This window comes from Semicossyphus pulcher, unplaced genomic scaffold (assembly GCF_022749685.1).
Source record: "Semicossyphus pulcher isolate SPU_LCO1_2020_fin unplaced genomic scaffold, fSemPul1.0.p SCAF_4, whole genome shotgun sequence".
Taxonomy (NCBI): Eukaryota; Metazoa; Chordata; class Actinopteri; order Labriformes; family Labridae; genus Semicossyphus; species Semicossyphus pulcher.
Window position 1 is genome coordinate 26,810,251 of NW_027211715.1, and position 24,668 is coordinate 26,834,918.

The 24,668-nt window shown below is 40.9% G+C and overlaps 2 protein-coding genes across 2 annotated transcripts in view; one reads left to right on the forward strand and one right to left on the reverse strand.

The window, feature by feature from the left end:
• The window catches only part of jak1 (Janus kinase 1), a 36,649-nt gene extending 33,308 nt beyond the window's left edge, over positions 1 to 3,341 (forward strand). The window contains exon 25 of the mRNA XM_069679517.1: positions 1,252 to 3,341. Within this exon, the coding sequence (XP_069535618.1) occupies positions 1,252 to 1,371 (120 nt within the window). The 3' untranslated portion in view covers positions 1,372 to 3,341. The remainder of the gene's footprint in view (positions 1 to 1,251) is intronic.
• Positions 3,167 to 24,668, reverse strand: part of raver2 (ribonucleoprotein, PTB-binding 2) — a 105,306-nt gene continuing 83,804 nt past the window's right edge. Inside the window, exons 10-16 of the mRNA XM_069679518.1 lie at positions 23,367 to 23,704; positions 21,322 to 21,430; positions 19,532 to 19,713; positions 17,432 to 17,542; positions 16,371 to 16,472; positions 15,274 to 15,492; positions 3,167 to 14,279 (exon numbers count right to left, since the gene is read on the reverse strand). Of these exons, the coding sequence (XP_069535619.1) occupies positions 14,139 to 14,279; positions 15,274 to 15,492; positions 16,371 to 16,472; positions 17,432 to 17,542; positions 19,532 to 19,713; positions 21,322 to 21,430; positions 23,367 to 23,704 (1,202 nt within the window). The 3' untranslated portion in view covers positions 3,167 to 14,138. The remainder of the gene's footprint in view (positions 14,280 to 15,273; positions 15,493 to 16,370; positions 16,473 to 17,431; positions 17,543 to 19,531; positions 19,714 to 21,321; positions 21,431 to 23,366; positions 23,705 to 24,668) is intronic.

A 24,668-nucleotide genomic window follows, 5' to 3' on the forward strand; every position in this document is an offset into this window, starting at 1 on the left:
AGAATGAACACTTGGACTTTAATCAGCATGATAAGAACTAACTATAATGACAGAAACCATGTTTGAGAAACATTTATTTGACGTGTATTTTGATTTTATAGTTTGACTCATGTCCCATCTGTTAACACGGAGGAGGCGGGCTTTATGACCTATACTGCAGCCAGCCAGCAGGGGGCGATAGAGATGTTTTGGCTTCACTTTTGGGGAGCTGTCATGTCGTCCATCTTTTTATTCAGTGTTGACCTTATTAAGCAGATTGAGTTTTCTTGTCAAAGTCATAAAATTCTGTGTCTCTGCTGTCAGTTACAAGTCAGGTCTGTAAATCTTTTTTGTAGACATTAATATCTGTCTACCAATAAAGTGAACCAGGGAATTCCACACAGTTAGGGCAAACAGATGTTACATTTGGTAAAGAGACTTTACTCTCATAAATGCATCCATACCAGGGCTGAATAATTGATCGAAATTAAATGACATGAAAACGTTTGATTCATATTATGTCATCCAGAGATGTCTTGGCCTAAAAATCTAATCCTACAGTTTGGTACAGATCCTCACAAAAATCCTGAGAATACTGATTATTACTAACTCTCATATTGCATCCACAAAATTATTTTAAAAACTACCAATAAGATATTTTTCTAAAATCACTCAACCCTAATATCTCTACTTTATAAAAGTTTGGAGTATAAAATCAGATGCAGAACGACTCCTTGACCTAACCTGCGCACACCTTAAAGGGCCAGTTCGCCGATTTTTAACCTCAGTCCTATCATGCTATTATGAGGAGCTAATGCTACTATGGTAGGAAAAAAATGCTATTTCGCTCTGTGCCTTTGGAGGACGCTGTCCGCTTCTCCAATGGGCCCTGGAAAACCTCCGCCAGACGACGTAAAACACGTCGGGGAGCTTGCTAAATTACACTTCCTCAATGTAGGACGTCCCCCTCCGAGAAAACGCAATGCACGCTGGGTGTTGTAGGAATGTAGAACGGGCGAAACCTCGAGCTGTTTGTACAACTTTCTCCACAGCTATGGCGCCAATTTCAAATATTATTGCTTATATCGATTGCAGAGAACACCAGCTTTGACTGACGGTGGCAAGAATTTCTCATTAAGTAGAGAAAAGTTATAACAGCTGTAAACCTGTTGATTTCTTCAGCCACAAGCAAAGAAAGCAGAAACTGTTGCTTTTTATTTTGTGAGTTTTTTCTTTCTTCCAACACTCTCTAACACGGTTCGTGTTCCACAGGTGTACGAGCTGATGCGCAAGTGCTGGGAGCATGCGCCTGACCAGAGGATCACCTTCGAGCGCCTGATCAAGGAGCTGAGCAACATGCAGCAGAAGCTCGAGCCACAGAGCGACTTTTAAACCTCAAACTGTTTGAGGCTCTGGGAGTTAAGCTGACTTTTGGCCAGATGCAAACAGCAACACCGGAACCATCTGCTTGTGCAGCTTCTTTGTGCTGAGAGACAGTCATGAAGGATCAGCCTCGCTCCTTTATACTCGCATACAAACCTTCCACTTGTTATAAAGACTTTTATTTCTAATCAACGATCATCGTAGTCCGCCATATTTTTCACATTTTTATTTGATGCTCTTATATTTGTGATATTTCCTCATTTGAGTATTTTCGATGCCAAATCCTGGCTAATCTTGTAGCCTTAGTGCGTGCTAAACGTGACCTTGTATCTTACAAAGGACCTTCAAATGTATCTAACAAGTGTAACTTCCTGGATTGTGAGAAACTCATGTGGACTAATCGCTCATGTATTGAGCTCCGAAAGGCCTTTATAACTGTGTGGACATTTGTTGGACGGATGCTTTTGAAGGTGGAAACCGAGCAGAGGGAGGAAATGTTTCAGCCCTGCAGCTGCGTGTCCTCCTTCTTTGTGAGCGCGCACAGAGTTGCACCACTGATGAGTCATGTTGAGAAGTGCTTTTAAAAGGACAGAGTGAAGATGATGGGAGAGGCATTAACACAGATGCCGAAGAAGTTCATGGACTTTCAGTGAGCCACAGAGTTATCTGCGTTCAATTAATTTTCTGTTCATGCTGTGCAGATGTCAGCAAAGTAAAGTTGCTTTCGCTGCATTTTTTGCACCCTTTTAGAGGTGGAAAATATAGTTTAATTGTTTGGCAAAATAACCGTAGCTTTTCAATTGAAAGAATTTCCTGCATTTCTTTGTTTTAAAGACTTAATCTATTAAGTTTTATGCAATTTTTACAGGCCTGTGTCCTTATTTTCAGACTTTTTTTGGCCACAGATTATTGATGATAATTGTTTCAGCCTGGGTTTGTTAAACGAGTAATAGATTCCCATCTCGGTAACAGAAATAGATGAGAATGTTTTCTCTGTGAAGGAGCTGTTTGAGCTGCATCTGCACAGGAACAGAAAATCCTTTAGTTTAATCTTGCGGGTTAATGGCGCCATTATTGTTTTTCATGTGTTTTCATCCTCTTCACATCACCAGGAACACCCCACCAATCCCCATTCAAGAAATCACATCTTTTGCATCATGTTAAATCCATTCTCGACTGTGCAGCAGCCTCTGTCTGAGGTGGTTCGCTTTATAATCTCCAGCTGGGTTTGATTCGTCAGATAATGTTTAATAACCTGTTGGTGAAACTCCGCCTAAATACACAGCCCTTATTTGAGTTGTGAGAGATTAGTACCTGTGAGAGACACTTGAGGGCAGCACCACTTCACCTTTCCTCTCCTGTACTGTTTTGTAACTTCTGTTAAAAAAAAAAAATCACCTTTCACATGTTTATATACCAAGCAAAAAGAATTGCAAAAAAGAGCCAATTGTCATTGTTGCAGACTGTTTTTGAAAGGCCTTAAGATGAGTTTGAAGTGAGAACGTGAGAGAAAATCAATGATGTCACATGGCATTTTCTTTTATCACATATTCAGCATTTTACTTGTATCATTTTATTTTTAATCCTTGGATATGTCAGAAAATTTATAAAGGTGTATTTTATGTGTGTGTACGTCTCGAGGTTTGAGCAGGCGGTTTTCTCTGTTGTGAATCCACCAGTAGCTGTGAGCAGAAATCACGCTCAGTCGAAAATGTCGTCATGACAACTTCAGAAATGGTCAGTTCTTTTAATGCAACTGTAAGGCTTTTACTGTGAAAAAATGAGACCGTCAAGAGGACAACAATTGCGCTTTAGTCCACATTTTATTTAGGAATGTAAAAGACAATTCCTTCTGCTCAAAATAAGAGAAAAGAAATATATATATATTTTTCAAAAAATAAGACGAAAGAAAGACTTATGGAAGGTCAAAGTATCCATAAATACACATTGAAAAAATAAATAAAATCAATGTTGTGTTCTGTCTGTGTCAGTCCAAATGCAATATATTGATGACTACTGAAAACAGTGTGTTCTATATATTACAGTTGTAAGTATGCATGCTAAAATTGCTCTAGAAATACCTTATTCACAGTAAAACAATAGCAACGTCAGTGTGATATAAAATTTAGCAAAAATCTACAGTATATTTCAGGTCAGAAAAAAATCCACAAAAAACTTTACAAAGCAAGAAGCACAGCAAATCTAGATTCACCTACGGCCATTAAAACGTGTCAGAAAAAAATCTGAAATATTGCAAAGCTTTGTGATCAACACACACACGCACACACAGACACAGTCATTCACTATTGCAGAGTCCAGCCTCACCACTATCCTTGTGTAATACGCATTGAACATACTGGCACAATGGCAACGCACTGAAGCTTTAGAGGAGGCTCCGTTTACACAAGTACAGAAACAAACTGGATTTAAACCTGGATTCACTTGCAGAGAATATTTCTATAAAGTAAACGGACGCTCTTATGTCAATATCATATTCCTATCAGCAACCAAAAAACAAGCTGCGGCCGCTTTTACACACAAACAGACTTTATCTCTGAGGTGTAAACTGCAGATACAGGTTCAATTAACCGGCGTGAAACAAGACTCGAAAGCATCCTTCTCTTCCTTTACATAAGCAGGCTCTGTTTGTGCTGTGTTAACTTTGTGTACAATCATCATGAAGGACGTCACATCGAGTAGGTGGCACAGAGAGGCACAGAAGAATAAGAAGAGAGAGAGATGACCTTTACTCCATCCAGAAAACATTCGCCGATAAATATAACATGAAAGTTTTCTTCCCCAGCTCATCTATTTGTCTTAAATACTATCAGACAAACTGTGGGAGGCTGTTTTTAAGATAATATTGCAAAATCAGCGAGGTTTTAAAAGATCTATCGGTTATTTGTAAGAAAAAAAACTACTTAAGGAGTTCTTTGAGGGAAAAACATAATGAAATAGACATTAGAAACAATTTTTACAGTTTAGAACTAGAAATGCAAAAGTGCAGAAGGTAAAATTGGTGATTTGGGACTTGGCACAGAATGATTTGTGAAAACAAACAAATCCAATGGTTATGACTGAAGAATATTTTAAATATCATTTTGTAATTTTATGGGTTAAAATTCTGAAACATTTGAAAAAGACAAGGTCAAAACCTGGTATATGGCTGACCGCATCAGGTCGATGTGCAATGGGCAATGTGTTGCAAGGACTGTCCTTATGAGGCCGATGACAACGTGTTTGAAAGCAGGTGCGCGCTGTCGACGTAGGTAAGGACAGCCGACTAGCAGCGGAGGAGCAGCCCCGCCTACTCCCAGAACAAAACATCCAGAGCCGTATAGACAGAGAGTCGCGTCAGCGGAGGTCCAATATGCTCCATGATCTGCCTTTGCGATGTCGCAACTCTCTCTCTCTACGGCTGTGAAAGTACCGTCACTCACTCACTCAGTTACTCGGTCACATACAGACCTGTGTGTCCCATGAGCCAAAAATAAGTAGGCCTACACAACTCAAGAATTTACAGGTGTATTTGTTTTCAGACAAATTGTGGATAAGTGGAAATGTAACACCTTTAATCCAAAGCTGAAAATGCTGTCGTACTAAAATAAATGCAGCTTTATGTGTCACGTTTGCTAAAAACTACAGTTCCCAGCTGTTGTAGAAGATTAGATGTTATAAGCAGTTTTCAGTGGGAGTGATTGGGGTCGAAACATGTACAGATTATGGAAGTCATGTATTACAAGAGAGACTAAACACATTTGTTTTTGTCTTCATGTGATGTGTTAAGAAAAATATACACTATCATCAGCCTTATGATTTAAATGCGATCAACTCATAAACTCTACGAAGGCAGTCGGTGCCGACCCCAAAGGTAACACTGTAAGCATAAAGGCGTCAGCACTCGCTGTAAAGTAAATAACTTTTAATGAGGATAATAAACGGCAGCTGAAGGAAACGAGCGGGTTTCAGCTCAAGGCTTTCGTCAGCGTTTCGCAGACAACCGACGCCAGGTGACACTGAACAAATACAAAAGGCACAGAAATACAATAAAACTAAAACACAGCTGATCATCCAAACATCATTAGGAAAAATGCTGACAATAAATAAACAGTATAAATATAATAAATGTTTTCTTATTAAAGGTGATGTACGAGTCTGACGTCTTTATGCTTAAATGTGAGGGGTGCCAACTGTGACCTTGTGGTCCGTATTTGAGCGACTACAATTAGACTGCTGTCAGATACTTGTTAATCAGGGAGGGATGATGTTTGACAGTTTGATGATAAATAATGGTAGTTTAATATGAAGGTTTTAATCCAGCGACACACATAAACATGAGGACAATAATGCACTCATAAAGATTTGAGTTGTGTGAGAGTGTCGACGGGAAGAAATGAGAGTCTAACAAATACCAGAGCAGAGAGGAGACATTTCCTGTGTATGTGTGTGTGTGTGTGTGTGTGTGTGTGTGTGAGACGGCTCTACAGGTGCGTGCAACATGCAGGAGTCTGACAGTCAGAACTGAGCGAGCAGACAGAAGAGGAGGAAGTATAGAGGAGGAAGTATAAAAGAGAAAATAAATCCCTGCAGGCTGAACGGCTGAAGGCAGCTGGAGCTGTTTATCCATTCCCTCTCTCTCTCTCTTTTTTCCTTTCAACCTGTGTCTCTCCTCACCCCCATTACCTGCCAGGAGCACATTTTAAGAGGGCAACACCAACTGAAACACACACCTACACTTACTGGTTTCAAAACACACAGGAAGTAAACACAAGTTCAACTCGAAACTGCAATTCAGTAACGAGGAAACCATTGAGTAAAAGCAGGACGAATAGAAGCTTTAACCAATCCAACAGGGTCTGATTTTGAAAGTGTAACCACCTTCTAGCTGTGCTTGGTGCATCACACGGCCTGTTTTTGTTGAAGCCTTCAATTTAAGACTGGAAGGCAATCAACAAAATCACCTGTCCTTAGACGAGCCGTGATTTTGGTGGGTAGTCAAAGCACGGATCCGTACCTTTTGTTCTGGGTGGCAGAAAAAACACGAATGATGGTTTGTTCAGAATGCTCCTGCAAAAACACCAGATGCCCAGCATGCATACGCAGCATGCACAACTTTTACTGCCTCTTCAAAACAACTCGAAGAAAGTCGCCTCCGACTGCAAGAAAAGGTGCTGTCAGTATTGGGGCCTTACACAAAATGTGCTGTCTTGCAGGTGGAAATGGCTGCATTAGTTGCACATTCCCGGCTGTCATACCTGTCTCAAAGTTAGAATGGTCAAGGAAACTAAAACATCAAATCACAGCTAAAAATGACCAAACATCAGCAGACGCCAGGATGGAATGAGAGCCATGGTGCAATATTAACAACCTCAAGGCCTCACACAATAACTACACCGCTTATCGTGTGAGAAATCCCACTACAGTCTGAGCCACACGACCTTTAAACAAAACATCTTTGTTAAAGTGGAGCTGGAGAGGGAGTCATTTGTCTAATGGTTCCAACAAGTTTAAAGTTACACATCTGTCTAAAGCTTACACTGTCATGCTAACGTACGAGCAGCTACAGGACAGAAATGGCGTCTTTTGAAATAAAAGTCATGCCTGAAGTGTTTGATCAAACTTTGACGGCCAGTTGAAGCAAAACAGTAAGGAATATCAAAAGTCCAAAAAAAGCATTTTTTATGGAGATGTTTTAGACTGTACCACAGTGTAGTAGAGCCATAGTTAAAAAAAAAAAAGGTGCAGGAGGAGAGGAGTTATATATCGAGAAAAAATTCCTAGATTAGAGTCGTAAAATTGCCAGAAAATTCTTGGCAAATTTGTGAAAAAATAAGCAAATTTATGAGATTATAAAGACATAAGTTTGCGAGAAACAAAAACTAGGAAAATCATGTTTAAAGGAACCTTTTTGAGCCGCGACCCCCCCTAACAACTAGATTGGGGTTCCGCTAACAGCTAGCTGGCTAACAGCTAGATTAGGGTTCATGCCCCCCTCCCTCTCGTTTTGCTTCTCTTCGGATCAAAAAAACAAATCTAGACAAAGCAGCACAATATTGTTCTTGACGCGGGTGGGCGTGGCTTATAACCCTTGCTTTAAAATGTACAGATCAAAATGTAAAGTGTGTTGTTATTCACCACATTCACCCAGACGTGAATTACTAGCTAGCTAATGTTACCTCGGAAGTGGCCAACATCTTTAGCATTTAGTTTCTTCCTAGCTAACATTACAGTTTGATGTTATTTTACGATGCGATAGCAAAGAGAAACTCCGAGCTAGTGGTAACGTCAGCTAGTAAGTGGCTAAATGTTAGCTATAGGTAGCTAACGGTAGCTTATTGGTTCTCAAACTTGTCACTTAAAATATGGCCGGATGTTTTCATTATCTACTGACTTTTAACTTGCTGAAAAATTGGGAAGTGGTGGAATGCTAACAATATGTCAGAATGCCTATATTTGCAACCTAACAACACAGCAGTATTACATTATAACAGCAGTTTGAGCTTCTCACCCAGAGAACATCGTCAAAGAAAAATGGCTGCCGTGAGAATATGATGAACAAGGTGGACACAGCACTCCGTCAGGTCGCCAGCGAAACACCTGCTGAGCCAACTGAAACGACTTTCAAGATATGCAAGAGACAAACTTTCTCTCCTTTATAGTTAGATAGCTTATAAATAACACAATAAAAGCAACTGTGGGAATTTCTAAGTGCTGCTGGGAAAACCTGCAACACCTATTTAGTAGTAAGTTTGGAGCTTCCAAGTACCTTAAAATGACCTTGGATGATATAGAAGCAGATACACTGAAGAAAGCAGGACAGGTCTAACAAACTCTTTGTTCTCGTTCCATTCAGAGAACGAGTGGAAACCAAGTGTGTGAGACCTCGGAGGAAAAAAGCAGGCAGGTCGAGCCCTGCAGCTCATTCAAGCCTAGAAAAATGGCTCCTCTAGGTGTCGTAAAAGTGTCACTAACACTCATTATTATTTTTAGGAATCTGTCCCTTGCTGTCTTGAACCTGGACTTGTCCTAAATAGTTAAGACACCCACACACACTCATAACTCAGCGCTATATAGACATGGCTTTAGAGTAAGTGAGACATAAAGCTGACGCAACAGTTAGAACACCACTAAAATAATTCAGGCCTGAATAGATTGTGACTGGAAAACAGACAGACAGGCAGACAGACGGGCAAACATTGAAGCAGACAGCGCTGTCTAAAGTCTGCTGCCTCAGCTCCTCACATGTACAAACACAGCGGCCCCGTCTCTGGTCCGAACACACACGCACACACTCACACACAGACTGACATTTCTATCTTAGAGAGGTGGAGGTGAGAGGAACGGCCTGTCAGGAAGAGAGTCGAGCCGGATTGTTTTCATCCGCTTACACAAGGAAGCAAATCAAAACCAAGCTCAGAGGCGAGCGGAGCCCGACAGCCAACAAGTCCAGAGGAACACATCTGCATTAAATGTGTCAAAGTGGCTGCGGTTGATTCAGGGCCGGCGGGTCAGGTGGGAAAAAAGAAATGAAAGAAATGCACGAGAAGGGAAACAAGCCTCAACAAACAGCCACAGACGTCATACAAAAGTAGGTGTGAATACAATCACAGACTTCACGGGGGAACAGTGAGACTTGTTCTCTCCCCAGATTTAATTTGTGAGCAGGCTGACTGACTGGATTTTTATGCTAAATTGAAATTTGTTTGCTATTTCAAGAGGAAAAAATCAACAAACGCAGACAGAGCACACAGACAGCTCAGGTGTTGGAGCAGCACGGCAGAGAAGGACGTGAGGAAGAGGCTTAAAGGACGTTTTAATTACAGACCTACACAGCAGCTCCTTTTTATTTATGTTAAGTTACTTATTGATTTAAGAAAAAATCGGATAAAGTGAAAAACAGAATCAAAGAACATGTTTTTTGTTGTGTCAAAATAGTTCAATATAAGCCGATCTGACTTTAATGATGCTGTGCAGGCCGGCAAAAAAAAGGATTTTAAACAAAGCACAGCCAACATAAGTTACAGCCCGAATCTGAAGGGAAACAAACAAGACATAACTAATACTATTGCAACATTAGTGCAGAGACAAGTTAGTAAAAGTAAAGTTAATGGACAGTGTGCTCAGTAGATGATACGTGGGGGAGAAAGTAGAAATGTTCCAATAACATTTCATCTTTGCCGATACTGATCCGGACACCTAGCCCTCAGATACTATTGCAGGAAAACATCTTTTAATGGTGGGAAAATATTGATTGCTGTATATTTTTTTAAAATATTTTTTTGCCTTTATTGAGTAGGACGGTGGATAGACTCAGAAATGAGGGAAGCGAGAGTGAGAACTGAAGGCCGCTGCCTCTGTAGGGGTTGCCACATGACGATTAACTTTAAAGCCCTTCATTTGTGAGGAGGAGGTTTTTTCCACATCACTGTATCAAATGAGAAATGGTTGTCTATATCCTCTTTTAAAGGTATAATAAGTATTATAATCAAATATAGACTTTTACAAATATAATATAAATCATCACTTATGGGCCTCTACACATGTGTGTTGGTGAGTGTGTGTGCAGACCCTTGTGAGACCCCTCCTTCTGCATCTATTCTGTTGTTTTGCTTTGCACGGGACGTTTTCAGGAGGGGCGCTGTTCGCGGTTCCCTGAGCCAATCACAGCGTCTAGGTGAGTTTGTGAGTGGTTCAAATTAGCAACTGGGCCCCAATCTGATCAGCGAACATGGCGAAAGAGCGATGCAGGGTTGGCCTTCTTCCTGTTGGACAGGTAGGTGCCTCAAACTGGGTAGGACAAGCTAACCAGCGGTTAGCATGCTAGCGCAAAGGTAACCGTGATGCTGTCTGTGTTAGCACAGTAAGGTGGGCGTGTTCTCGCACAATAGAGTGAGAGTGAGCTTCTGGTGATGAAGAGCCCAGGAGGGGGGGCGCAGTTTGAATGTGTTGTTGACAAAATGCAAGGAACAATCCTACTTAATATAGCTTTAAATCACACACACACACACACACACACACCAAAAACAAAAACAGGTAAATGATACATAAAAGAAAAAAAAGTTTGCCATTGAATGCAGATTATCATTATGTCAAATATGACCAAACATACAGGCTCTTAATGGCACAGAAACACTGGCTTATCCTCCTATTGCCTGTTTTTGTCTAAATATTTAGCAGATTAAAAACGTCCTCGATTTTTGGCATCTTCCACATCCTCCATATTAAAACATTTTTTATGCACGCATGCTTTAAAATGTGTCCCAATGAGTATTGAATTTGAGTGAGACATCACTGCAAGATTACATTTGAAAACATGAAATAGGATGAAGAGCAGACAGGGAGAGACTCGACCAAGAGTTAGTGGAGAACATGAAGGTGTAGGTGTGTGTGTGTGTGTGTACTTCAGTAGGGGTACAAAGAATACAGCGATATATATGTTGCCCTTAGTTTAATGTTTAACAACTTTATTATAAGCATACAGATACTCGACCCTGCACATCTGGATTAAACTGCTGTGTGTTCCTCTTATCTGATCTAACCTGCTGTCGGGGTTCACAGTGTGTGAGTGCGCTCCTTCATATATAGTTGTGAGCAGAACACAAGCACACATATAAACAATAACTAAAAGTGTTTACCAAGTTTATGAGCCGCAACGTAGAAGCATATAATTCTGTGTGAAAGGCAAAACATTGACACTAGAAAATCAACAGTTTACATTCATCTCTCTACAGTGGTCGGAGCCTTAGTTATTGCCGGTTTCTCAGACAAGAGGCAACCCTAATGTCCAAGCTGTAATATCAAAACACCAAGCCCTCTCCTCAGTGATAAACATATTTTAGAAGTGTAGTTCAGTTCACAGCCGTTGTGCTGATATCAATCATGTGGAAGCGGTAAAAACTAGATTGTAACAATAAAAAAACGTATTTTACAGAATAAACAATCATGTCCCGGTTCCTTTGTAAAAGCAGCTTTAAATAAATCAGCTTTGCAAAGCTTAACATTAATAGTTTGCTTCTTTTTTCTCCTGCTTCCTCATACTATTAAAAAAACACACGCACAGTGGCGTGTTAAAGTCGCACGACATGAGCAAAGATGAACAAAAATACTTTTTCATTCTGAAACTGGCACAGTTCCTAGAATGATAAACACTGTGTCCATGAACTCATACTACATACCAGATGTCTGCAGGAGGGGGACAACTTATCAATTTGTTGTGAAGCTTAAGCTTAAACTGCAACTACTTTGTTGTACTTTTATAACATTTTCAATATAAGAAACAAATGGAGAACAGAGGGTAAAGAAACTGGAACATAGCTTGTCCCCATCAGTGTCCTTTTCCTCTAGGTAACAATCCCATTCCGTCCAGTATCTTTACCCCCCGTCTCTCTGGAGACCAGGGTGTAGGTCATCTTAATCATGGAGCGTAGGTAGTTCAGAGAGTCTAGAGTGGGAGGGTTTCTCTGAAGGCAGCATTTGGTAATGGATTTTTTACTTGCTGCCATATTCAACAACTACTGGTTTGAGTAATATTTTAAGAAGGAAAAAGTCAAAATTCTCTGATTCCAGCTGAATATTTTCTGGTGTCTTTACTCGACTATGAGAGTGAAGTAAATAGAGCTCTGGAAAAAAGAGAGCACAGCAAAAATATGTTTTTTCTCTGGTTCTACTATTCATAGGATTCTGTTTGTGTAATATGAACTTTTGTTTTATGGTATACAACGTTTCTCCCTACGTCTTTTATCTGCAGGAAATGACGACTGGTTAAGATAACGCAATAAACGCGGATAAAATACGATGTTTTTCAGACGTCGAATAATGCAAAGAAAACCAGCTCATAATGTTTGAACTCAAATCAATATTTGGTGGAATAACCTGTTTTTTAATGACAGCGTTCATGCATCTCGCCGTGCTCTCACTGCAGCTGGGTGACGTTAGGCCGCTCTTGGAGCAGCTCAGATTTGTTCGATGGCTTGTAACCATCCGTCTTCCTCTTGATCACATTCAGGAGGTTTTTAATGTGGTTCACATCTGGTTAGGGCGGGCCATGACGTGTAGAGAGAGGTGCTGATTTAAGGAACATTTGGAGTGCTCTCTTCTGGAGATGTATATTGGGCTTTAGGAAACACTAAGTTACAGTTTTAGCTACTTTCTGACATTTAACAGACATTTCTGATCCAACCGATCCAAGCAGAAAATTATTGATGGATGAATCAGCAATGACAATAGTCCTTAATGGTTTTCCTGCCCCTATGCAGGATTCACTTACATTGAAAGTATACTGTGTTTTGCAGCAAGTATACAAAAAAGTACACGTAAAAAAGCCCCATACTTTTGCTGTTTTGCACTCACAGGAAGTGATGCAATATGTGCACCATGCAAATGCAATCAAACTGTAATTCAGGAATATTCCTGAAGCCAAATCCGTACGATCAATGTTTTGTTTTTATATGCATACTGAGTGATTTCAGTACAGTGCAGACACTAAATACTCTTATACTGTTCATAGCTAGTATGTAGTATGGATTCAGGACACAGTCACACGCTCTGAAACCTTAATGTTCTAATGGCAGCTGGATATGGAAGTAAAGCTCCTGTTGTAGTCCCCACAGATCCTCCCAAAACGCCCTGATGTGTTAAATAAGACAGAAGAGAAGAGGAAGGACTGTGCCCCCATATTTGGCTTCAAAGTAAAATAACAAACCAGAAAACTACATTAAAGTCAATAAACAATCGGATTCAATATTATTAAATGACTTGAATTGCCTTGTAATATTATTATTATTATTATATTATATTACAAATATATAACAGTATAGATTGACAAAAAAATCAGACACCTAGTAAATGTTTTCCTTTCATTCATGTAGTACAACGAGCTCACAGCGAGCTCGGAAACATCCTTTATATATGATATTGTCTGTTACGCATGGCTTTATATATTCTGTATTACACACTGTATTTACAGCAGCCTTTTATTTCCTCTCTCAAAAAGGTCCATTCATTAAGGGAAGCTATTGTTAGTCACACAATAAAGGGCTTTGATTGGTTCAGGCCCTTTTTGTTTTCCTGATGTGCTCCCAAACCTTGGGATTGAAATGGCTGACACTTCCTACAGAAAAAGCATATAAACACGCATTAAAACACACACACACACACAAACACGCACACGCACACACACTCTAATTCTCCGCGGGGGAGATATAAAAGAGGAACCTGGGCAATAAAAGGAAAAGACACTGAAGCGAGAACAAACAGACGTCAGTTCGACTGACTAATCAGAGCAACAGCAGACACATTTTGTCTTTTGAAAGAAGACAGAGAGGGAGACCGTCAGACAGGTCCTAAGACAGGTTCAGCAGGCAGGCAGACAGGTAGCCTGGCTGCAAATACAAAAGCAGCTTATACGTACAGATACGGTATACTTTAGTTTACATTATAATAGAAAAAAAATGTACAAGATAATATTAGTTTAGTACAGCTGACACACTGAAAAACAACAGTTAAAGTTTAAGAGTTAAGGCTTGAACAGGACAAAAGCGACACCGTGTTTGTGTGTGTGTATGTGTGTGTGTGTAAATAAGTGCCAGGATCAAAGAGCACTATGGCTTGCTTTCACTTGAGCCATTTGCAATCCCAAATTCTATTAAACTCATTACCTACTGTAGGGATGCAAAATGGCCACCACAGAAAGGCCACTAGAGGGAGCTGTGACATCCAGCAGGCGCTGTTTGTGCCTCCCTCCATGAGCATTAAGCTTTAAGGTGGTTTGGTTCATACTAGAGCCTCTTCCTCTTAAAGTAGTCGGCGTACTGCCCTCCCAGGCCTTGGGAGTGCTGCCCGATGTAGGCACCATCTGACGCTGCCACTTCCTGCACCGCCAGCTGGGGGTACTCCCTCTTGTGGCCCCTTGTCTGGTTCTGAAGAGAGAGGATCGAGAAGAGAAGGGAAGACTTAGAGGTGTGTGTGCTAAAATGAATGAATGTAAACAGGACAGTTAGACAGAAAAACTGAAGATAAACGAAAGAGGAAAACAATGCGAGTAGCTGTGGATTTTACCAGCAACACAAGCATCCTGCATGCATGTGTGATTAGGGTCTACCAGTCTAAAGGTCTCCAGTAAGATGGGACCACAGATGCTGTCAGTACAAACAAATGTAAATCTTCCTAAAGACGAAGCTTAGCTCAGGCGTCTGGATCCTGTCTGCTCACGTCATCGTGCTCTCTGAGAAAAACCCCACACCAAGCAGTGAGAAACTTGTCTGTACCATCCATCCATCCATCATCTATACTGCGTATCCTGTTCAGGGTTGCGGGGAGGCTGGAGCCTATCCCAGCTGTCATTGGGCGAGAGGCGGGGTACACCGTGGACTGATCGCCAGTCAATCACAGGGCTGACACGCAGAGACAGACAACCTTTAATCTGTAATTTAGAGTCACCCATGAACCTAACGAGCATGTCAAGCCAGAATACCGGGAGGGAACCCACGCATGCTCAGGGAGAACATGCAAACTCCACACAGAAAGGCCCACTTCATCCGAACCGGGGTTTGAACTAGGATTCCTTTAGCCGTGAGGCAACAGCACTAACCAATGTCTGTTGTATTGTTCTGGATAAATCCAACCAGTATTGGCTGTTTCAAATTAATATCTTAAATCCCAAGAGCTAAACTGTGATCCTCTACTTCAGTTTCCCACTGTAAACAACTCATACTGCCTATTAATATCAGAAGTCATTGGAGGAAAACTAAAGTAGTTAGCTGCAATATGAAATGTTTGGATTGTGCCACCTGAGCTGAGCGTGCTCACTCTCGACTGCCACTTCAAAATTGAGAAAATAGTTAAAGGCCAATAAGGTGCACCACTCACAGAAAAGTGCTGCTGTTTATATGAGAGTAAATTATCTCGACTTACGTAGTAGTAGGTGTTCCAGTCAGTGGCGGCAGTGTGTGTGTGCGTGACAGGGTTTGGCGCCGCCGCCGCCGGGTGTGGCGCCCCGAGGAAGCCGGGCATTAAAGGCAGGGTGCTGTAGGCTGGGAGCACGGCAGCAGCTGGAAGGACGGCCGGTGGAGGGGCCGCGCCGTTACTGACCGCGTGCAGAGAGACTCCGAGAGGCTTACACACGTCTACCTCCTAGAAAACAAACACACAGTGGACATCAGGTGGCAAGTCAGGAAAACACAGTTACACATACATTATTTTATTGGTATTCTTTCATTTTTTCATTTACTTATTTGTTTATGTTAACCTTTGTGCCCCCTAGTGGCTAAATGAGATACATCGCTGTCCACAGATGAACCTCCTGTCTGCTTTTGTGTGGGCTTATTCTTCAGGGGAGAACCAGCCACACTAAATGCTACAAGTCAAGTCAACATATTTTTATTTTCAGTTTAATTTCAGGGGGAAACTTCATGTCCGAAACCCACTGTATTGTACGATATCGATTTCTCAACAGTGGGCCCAGTAAACCAGAATGTTACTGCCTTACGCAGCGAGATCAGTGGCTTCATCTTCAAGCAAACACACACGCACGCACACGCACACACGCGCACACACACACAGCCTCCAGCAGCAGCAGATATCAGTCCGGACCTGGCTGCTCAGGGCGTTTGGAGACGTCTGGTATCAGCTGCTGGGCGGAGAGTGATGAGTTCCCTCTGACAGGATATCAGTGCCTCAGAGGGAGGTCACTTTCTCCAAATAAACATGCAGACAAAGTGGCTGTAAATATCAGCGTGCTGCTCTGAGAGCCGCAGCTCGGATCGTTTACACTGAGCGTGTACGACAGGAGCTTGTCCGTCTGAAACCTTTAATAAGGATTTAAAGAGCTACTGTTGGTATAGAAGCCTTTAGGTATCACATTTTCCATTTCTTCTACAATATAATGAATCATTTTTATGCTAGAATTAAAAACTTCTTCCAAAAAATTGTGATAGGTTAGGTTTTCCTTTAAGTTTTGCTTTATCTTTTACCAACTTTATCTTCTCAGTTTTAAACTTTGGCGTGCGTACCTTGCTGGCGTAGGCCTGGTTGGCTGTTGCAGGCTGGGAGTAGTACTGAGTGACTGCCTGCATGTAGGAACTGTAATCCCCGTAGGTCGTCACAGGTGGAGCCTGGAACAAAAGAAGGTTATTTGACACATTCAGTGGGGCTCGTTGTTCAAGAATATTTGACAATATCTATCGTAAATAATTAAAAGGGTTAAAATGCAAATGGAAACAAACTGTAGTTTCAGTGGTCAATTATTTAGTGACTTGGATGAATTTTGGTCGATCTGCACTGTCATGGTGTTAACCTGTGCCCCATAAAACTAGGCAGCACCCGGGCCAAACAGTGTTGGTATTTAATCACGATCTACAGGACCAACTACAATTTCAAAACCGTTGTGCTTGTTGCATTGCTATGTTGTTTAACCCAATCCTCTGTGGCTGAGTTATATATCAGCAATAGCAGAAAGCAGCAAGTAAGCACATGAGCTAACCCACATAAAAAAGGTGTTTCAGATAATTTAAGTGTACATTTACTGTACTTTGGTTCACCAAAATGATTGTAAATGAGCACCAACCATGTTACTTGAAAGGCTTCATATTGTATCTGGTAAAACTAACTTCCTGAAGCTTCGTGGGGATTTTACCTTTATTATAAATAGAGACGGGCAGGAAAGAGACAGCTATAATTAAACCTGTGCGACTGCGAAAGTTAGCTAGTTTAGCTTGCAGTTGAGTTACAGTACTGTGTGCCCCTAGATCTTATTTTTTCCCAACCTCGCCAAAACCAGTCGATACTGCTTTGTCTGTGTGATTTAAACTACAACATAAAGGTACACCAAGTGAAGATTACTCTGGCTTCCATTTGTTTTCCTTCTCACACTTGGCCTGTCCTTTACATGCATCATCTTTATCCTCATTTATCTCTACAGGTGAGAACATAGTCTGACCTGCCCTCACTACTGGAGGATGCTGTTTTCCATGACAAACCAATCTGCAAATTTTTGTTAAAAATAAAATATGAAGAGCACTACTATTGCAAACATAAATAAAAATCTAATCCCACAAAGTTACAAACGAGTTACCTGTGTGTGCTCCTTGCTGTAGTCTGTGGCTGTGGTGTCCTGTGAAGCACCAGTGTTGTAGGTGTGAGCTTGTGCTGCTTGGTAGTGCTGGTACCACTGCTGCATGGCCTCCTATGGCACATAAACACATACAACACACATGAGTGAACATCCATTGCAGAGTGGCTGTAGACAGATCAATGTTTGCCCAGTAATTTTCTTGTCTCTGCCAATTATTTTTTGCGTCCTTCTAAATTTCTGTCTCTCTTTCTTTGTCATGAATGTACTATTGTTTCTGCCGACGGCTCTCCTCTGTTCCTCTTCATTGTCTTAATTTTCCAGACAAATTAAACTGACTGTTATATTGGTTATCTAATCATGATTCATTTGTTTGGATGAGCAGTTTGTAATTAACATTTAAAATTGGGTTTGTATCAGGCTGCAAATATCAGATATGTCACTTGCTGCTGGAGGATCAGAAAAAAAAAACGATGACAGAGAGAAACAGAGCTAGAAAGAAAGAAATCAAGTATAAAAGAGAGAATGAAAGAGATGCAGACAAACAGCCAGCAGGGAGGATTCATTACTTGTTCAGACTGGAGTGTTGGAATAAGAGAAGGAGCAGGGACAGATGGAAAGACACAGCAGTCTCTGCCAAATCCTATCTCATTCTGTCTGTCCAAATATCCATACCCGTCCTCATCTCTTACACCTTCCTGCTTCCAACATTTACAGCTCCCTCTGTCACTGCTGCACTCATCCATCCGCTCATTATGCATCCATCCATCAATCACCTATTCAGCCAAAAACACTCTCTTTCACACACAATTTAGGGGGAGTTACCCTGAACACAATTCACCATATTCACATGGCAGCCTTTTTTCTCTGACATGCTCAGGGAAGCTCAAATGCTGTTATAATGTTTTACGACTGTGTTCCAGGTTGTGGTTGTAAAAATGTATTGAATTGTGACTATTTCACCGCTTCTCGATCAATAAGCACTGAAAAGGGAATTAATAATGAAAATCAGGAAGGACATCTGTCCATATTTCCAGCTAAATGTTTAGAAACCCATTTGCTACTCTTAGAAAACCGCAAATGATGACAGTCAAACCACTTCCAAGCTATCATTACTGCTTGATTGTACAAGATACAATAGGACATTTCTAGCTAGTGCTGTTGGCAAATGTTAGCTGCCCTGATGCATTTACAAATGTTGTTTTGCTAACTCGTTAGCTACTGATAGCTGAATAAAAACAGCTAACATTCAACAACTTCCTATCTGATACCATTTGAGACAGAATAAGAGAGCCATAAATTCCTAGCTAGTTAACGTTGTTGGGCCCTAGCTGTCTTAATAAGTTCAGAAATATGTTTTGATAACTCTAAGTTTAGCTAAGTAAAAGCAGCTAACATTTAACTACTTTCTAGCTAACGTTACCGTTTGATTGTTTAACAAGATATGTTAGGAAAGGCATAATTCCAAGCTAGTGATGTTAGCCAATGTTAGCTGTTTGGACTTCACTAACCTAATGAATTTACAAATACGTTGTTTTGCTAACTCATTAGCTACTAATAGCAGAGTAAAAACTGCTCACATTCAACAACTTCCAAACTAACATTACAGTTTGATACTGTTTGAGAAACAATAGGATATATAGGCATTAATTCCTGGCTACTTAACGTTAGTTGTTTAGACTTAGCTTAATGAGTTTATAAAAATGCTGTTTTTATAACTCATTAGCTAAAGATAGCTAAGTAAAAACCGCTAACATTCAACAAAATCCTAGCTAACATTGCTGCTAATTAGCAGCAACTAACATTTCCATTAGCCATCAAATTATGCAAAATAATCAAATGGTGCTGTTAGCTAGGAATTAGTTGAATGCTAACATTAGCTGTTGTTTAACAGTAGCAAATGGGTTTTTAAATATATTCTTTTAACTTGAAATTTGGTCAGATGGGAAATGATAACAGTTTGCAGATCTATGATCCTAAATCCATGACTTACAAAAAAAACTGTACATTATAACAACATTTTTGCTTCCCTCTCTGAGCATGACATCAGAGAAAATGGCCACTGAATAACTATGCACATACAGTCTGTATGTGCTTCAGTACCTGTGTGTAGGCCTGGTTGTATTGGCTGTAGTCAGTGGAGGTATCGGTGGTGTATGGGGCTGTGGTTGTAGCTGTCCCACTGTGGGAGAAGGAGCCGGCGCTTTGGGAGACGACTGGCGCAACTTGGGTGCCATACACACCCGGGCCAGGCTGTCCTCCCTGGGGTTTACTCCCAACTGAGCCTGAGCAGCAGGGGAGGAAACCATGGAGAAGGCACAATGAGTTAGACAATATGGTGGGTTAACTTACTAACATGGGCATAAACATCAGAAAATATCTCAGAGATCTGTCTGATGTGCCCTTGAAACTTGGCTCTAGAAAGTTTGTAGCTTGCTCCTTAGTGAAAGCTGTAGTCTATTTAACCACTTCAGCAAGGTTCAGTCTGATTGTGGAGGAGCTTTGCAGTGATGAAGAGGCAATAGTGTCACGCAGACGCAATGTATTTAGTTCTTTTGTGAAGAGTGTTAAACATACTGAACATGAAGACAAACTTCCTGCCAGCCCCTCTAAAGCTTAATAATTAACACGCTTTAAATGACAAGTTGTTATTTAACAGGGTTTTTGAGTGGCACTATTTCTTGGCTGGGGGCAGCAGCTTCCTGGAGTTTGGCCATTACTGTGATGTTGACTCAGCAAATTACCCAAAATGTCAAACTCTTTCTTGAAGTAAGTTTCTTTGCATATTTGGATACGATTCTTTGATGTGACCCTGATTTGCTTTAGGAATTAATTGTGACTGGTGTGAATCCAATTACCCCCTCCCGCCTTGTATTTTTCGACAGTGTTACAAGCTGGGATTTAAATGAAAGTAATTGGGCTTTTTACTGTTTGAAAAACGAACAAGGGCATTCCTAAAACCAGACGTCTGCTATATGCAGCAGTATCAACTTAAAACCTTGACCCTGACCTTAGTTATTTGACGCTGTAAAAATGATGATTGACAGCTTTGTCAACAAATCCGGCTCCTGCAGCCGATCTTTTTCCGGATTAGCAGAGTAGAGGAGGAACAGCGAGAGTTTTCATAACTAAAACAATCACTACAGTCATTGAAGATTCCATATCTGTGAACATCTGCGTGGTGTGCGGGATCCTTGCTGTTTTTTCGGTAATTTACATGTGTGTTTTGGTTAGAGGAAGTGGCTATCTACTGCACAGCTTTGGCTCCAAATGACGTCCACCATCGCAAGATGGCAGCGCCCATCATGGTGGGTATTTTGGCATCAATTTCAATATCAAGAGCAGATGGAGACGTGTTGTCCATCTATATATACAGCTATTGGTCAATACCATAAAACCACTTTTAAATACATTTTAATTTGCAGTTACATTATTAGCAGTTATACAAATTTTGCCAATTTCAAGGGTGTTGAAATTCATGTAAGGCACTGACTGTATGAAGTCAGCAGAGGCACCTTTCAAATAAATAGTAAATAAATCGAGTATTATTGATACCAAGAAGATAGATTTTTAGAGGAGAACTATTTGTGAGGTTTTGTCAGGTCAGTATTTAGCAGTGGAGTAGGAAGAGTTTACACATGAGCTGATCTAACTTATTTCCCGTAAAATAAATACTGAACTAAAAAATCTGCTTGACCAAAGTTAGCATCCTCAAAGTTGTTAAGCATTCAATTTATTAATCTACAGTATGTGTAAATGCACAAACCTGAGGATTGTACAGTATATGCTTTGGCCAAATGGGCAAACGTACCGAACATAACACGACTCATTTCACATACGATGGGACAAAAAGAAAAACATATGCCTCTTTTTTTGTATGTCTCTGTGCTCACCTTGCAGAACGACCCCTGGCATCACACTGGCCAGGTTTAGATAAGGATTGGAGGGCAGTCTGACTTCTTTAGGAGGATCGCCCAACAGAGAGCTCTGACCAGTGCTTACCTAAAGAAGAGAAACACGTCAGTGCTGTTATTCACAGTACAATTCAGAGGATCACAGGTGAAAGAAAACAAACTTCAGTCAGGTGTTTTGTGGGTTTTTAAAGCAAACGTAATCAGCCTGCCCTTCAACCTTCTTTGCTTACAATCTTTGCTAGATAAAAAACATAATGTGGCCCGTTCTGCAAAACTGAATTTTACCTCAATCAAACCATTATGCCAACTTCAATGTTACCTTTTATGTCTGCTGAAGAGGCTGTGGAAACCTGGGAGGATTCAACTGTCAGTTAATTACACTTTCCCTCCATTAGACAGACTTAGGAGAAGGCAGCACAGGGACTAGAAACAGTTCCCCGAAGAACTTCAGTGCTGTGATTATCTCTGCACACTGACTTATTATAGATGATGATGTTAGCATAGCGAGCACAGTGACATACAGCTATTCAGCGTGCAGATGAACAGGCAGGTAGGCAGCCTCATTCTGTATTACTAAATAAGGGTGTGACAGAAAGACAGAAGTGCATAATGGGAATTTCCCCCAAGGTAGAGTCCTTGAGGGAACGGGGCTGTTTGCACACATGCTAACTCGATGTGTTTGTGTGTTTTGAATGAGGCTGAGACCAAATGAGACTAAATTAGCAATATATACCCATCCACAAGAGACATACGGGTCGAGGGGGAGAAGGAGAGAGCAATGTATGACTGGCACAAACAATTCCAAATATAATTTATGAATCTGCTTTATAACTAGGCACGGCAAGTCTGAAAAAGAAGTGGGCGTTGAGATGTAGTAAGAGTAAGAGTTTTGGTTTTGAAAATGCCAAAGTGTAAGGAATTAGTAAACAATGTGGTTGTCTGCTTTAACGTGAGAGCTAACTGGCTAACTGTCGCTTTCCAGGCAAAGGAGCACAGTCTTCACTTAATACTTAATTAATGTGTTGGATAACAGTTCTAAAAAAAACAACACATTAACAAATAGAATATCCGCACGTTGTATTTTCCCAATGTGTGGAAGCCAATCTTAAATTGCGATCAAGCTAACGTTAGCAACTCTGTCCCGCTTTTTATTAAATGTGTGAACGTTTATACCCCAGGAACCAAAGGCAACATTACCAGTTAGCATTACATTTGGTAAACACGTGTAAGTCGTCATCCAAAAAGACTCTCGTCTTGTGACCTTAAACGTTAAGAAATTTGAAAACAAGTAAGCTAGCTTAGCAGCCGCAAATGGCTAGCATTTATTTTCTGCTCTGAGTCTTTTGTTCTGTATTTTGTCTCCTATGACTTTTGTTAATAGAAATAAGTAACTCCACGCTGCAAAACAATTCAGCTTTTTTATTTCTATGTCTTAAGTGAGATAAATAATAAGCTGGAGAGAATGCTAACTTTTGAACTAGAAGATGTAGCTTTAGCTTCTGTTAGCACACAGTCATGTAGGTCAGTTAGCTGTCATGCGCATTTTTACAACTCTTTTAGGTGACTCTCCTTTTAAATGAGTCAGCTGAGAACATTGAAGTCAGAAGGCAGCGTTTTAGAACAAAATTAGGAAACTGACTGGTTTAATTAGCTAGCTAGCTAGCTACGGCTAACAAAATCTGATGATTGTCATATAAGCTGGCAAAATTGCGCCCAGTCGGCTAAAAAAGAGAAGCTACTTTTGTCTACTTCTATCTGAAATCAAGGACCAAATCACTAAGATCACAGAAAGCACTAGAAATTTAGAAAATAAGGTACTGAAAAGAGTAACAGACATGCTAACATTAGCTAGGGAGATAGGGGTAGTTGATGGTTTATTTCTTGTTCTGCCCAAGTCACAACCAAAGATAAATATGAAAGATCCAGAGACAGGTGAAACAAAATTAGATTAAACATGGAAAATTCAGATGTGACAAATAATAATGGAGGGTGAGGGTAAGGGTGTATGGCTGTGCTGTGCTCACCATGTTAGCCAGGGAGCATCCATCTGAGCCGTTGTGCTGGCCTGTTGATGTATAAACTCCTCCAGCAGGGTTAGGTGGAGGCGGGCCGAGGCCTGAGTTACTTATGCCCAAGGAATAGCTCTGTCCCTGTGGATGGGCGCCTACCATGGTCCCAGGAGGAGCCGGCTGCCTGTCACATGAGGCTGAGGTTGAGGAAGAAGCGGAGGAAGCAGAGGGGGTAGTGGAGATGGAATGGGTGCTGTTCAGTTCCCGACCCTGGAGGTATGGCATCACACCTGCTGCTGACACCACGACTGTGGCATTGTGGGTAGACGATGGCACTGACTCCGGGCCCAGCTCTGGATGAAGAAGAGGAGAGGAGAGAAGAGATGGAGAAAAAATAGGTAGGAAAGGGAGAGAAGCAATGGGAAGGACAATAAGAAAGGGAAGGAAAGAAAGAAAAGAAGCAAAAAGGAAAAGACAGGAATGGGAAGAGGAGAGAAACAAGGAGAAGATCAAAGGAAGAGTGAAAGGAAACAAAAAGGAAAGAAAAGGGGAGACAAGAAATATGAAAAAAGAAAAGTTAAGGAAAGAGTGTAGGAAAGACATAGAGGTACAATAAAGGAGAAGGAAAGGTCAGAGAAATAAATGAAAAGGAGAAAAAAAACAGAAAAGGCAGGGAGAGAAGATGGAAAACAGGAAAGTAACGGTAGGCAGAAGATGGGAAAGAGAGGAGCAATGTAAAGTAAAGGAAATGAAGTGAGGGGAAATGAAAGCAGGGAGACAGGAGATCCCAGATAAACATGTGAAATGGATTGTACTGATGACCATCAGTGTTTCTGTCTCCTCCGGACAGAGACGAATCACTCAGACGGCTGAGAGCTCAGAGCTCAGCCCGACCGTCTCTGCAGAGCCGGCTGCAATATTTGAGAATAGGTTTCCCGCTCGTACATCATCACTTATCATGTTTATTTACAGCGCGGCACTTTTTCTCCGCACTGCTAATATTTCACTCACTCCAGGGTTTAATAAACACACGTACATACACACAAACACACACACAATCACACTTATTATAAATCCAATATTGCTGTGACAAATGGCCTCCACAGCACAATAAAAGAATCAGCTCTAACAAGCCTTAAGCTAACAATCCCAGCAGACACAGGCACTGATAAAAGCCTTACATTCACAAGGACTCAAACAAAGACACACACATAAATTCATCAGCACACACACACGCACACACACACCCGCTTGTTTTTGTTCACACTCAGTCTGTGATATATCATTTCCATTTAAAACAACACAGTTTTTCTCAGC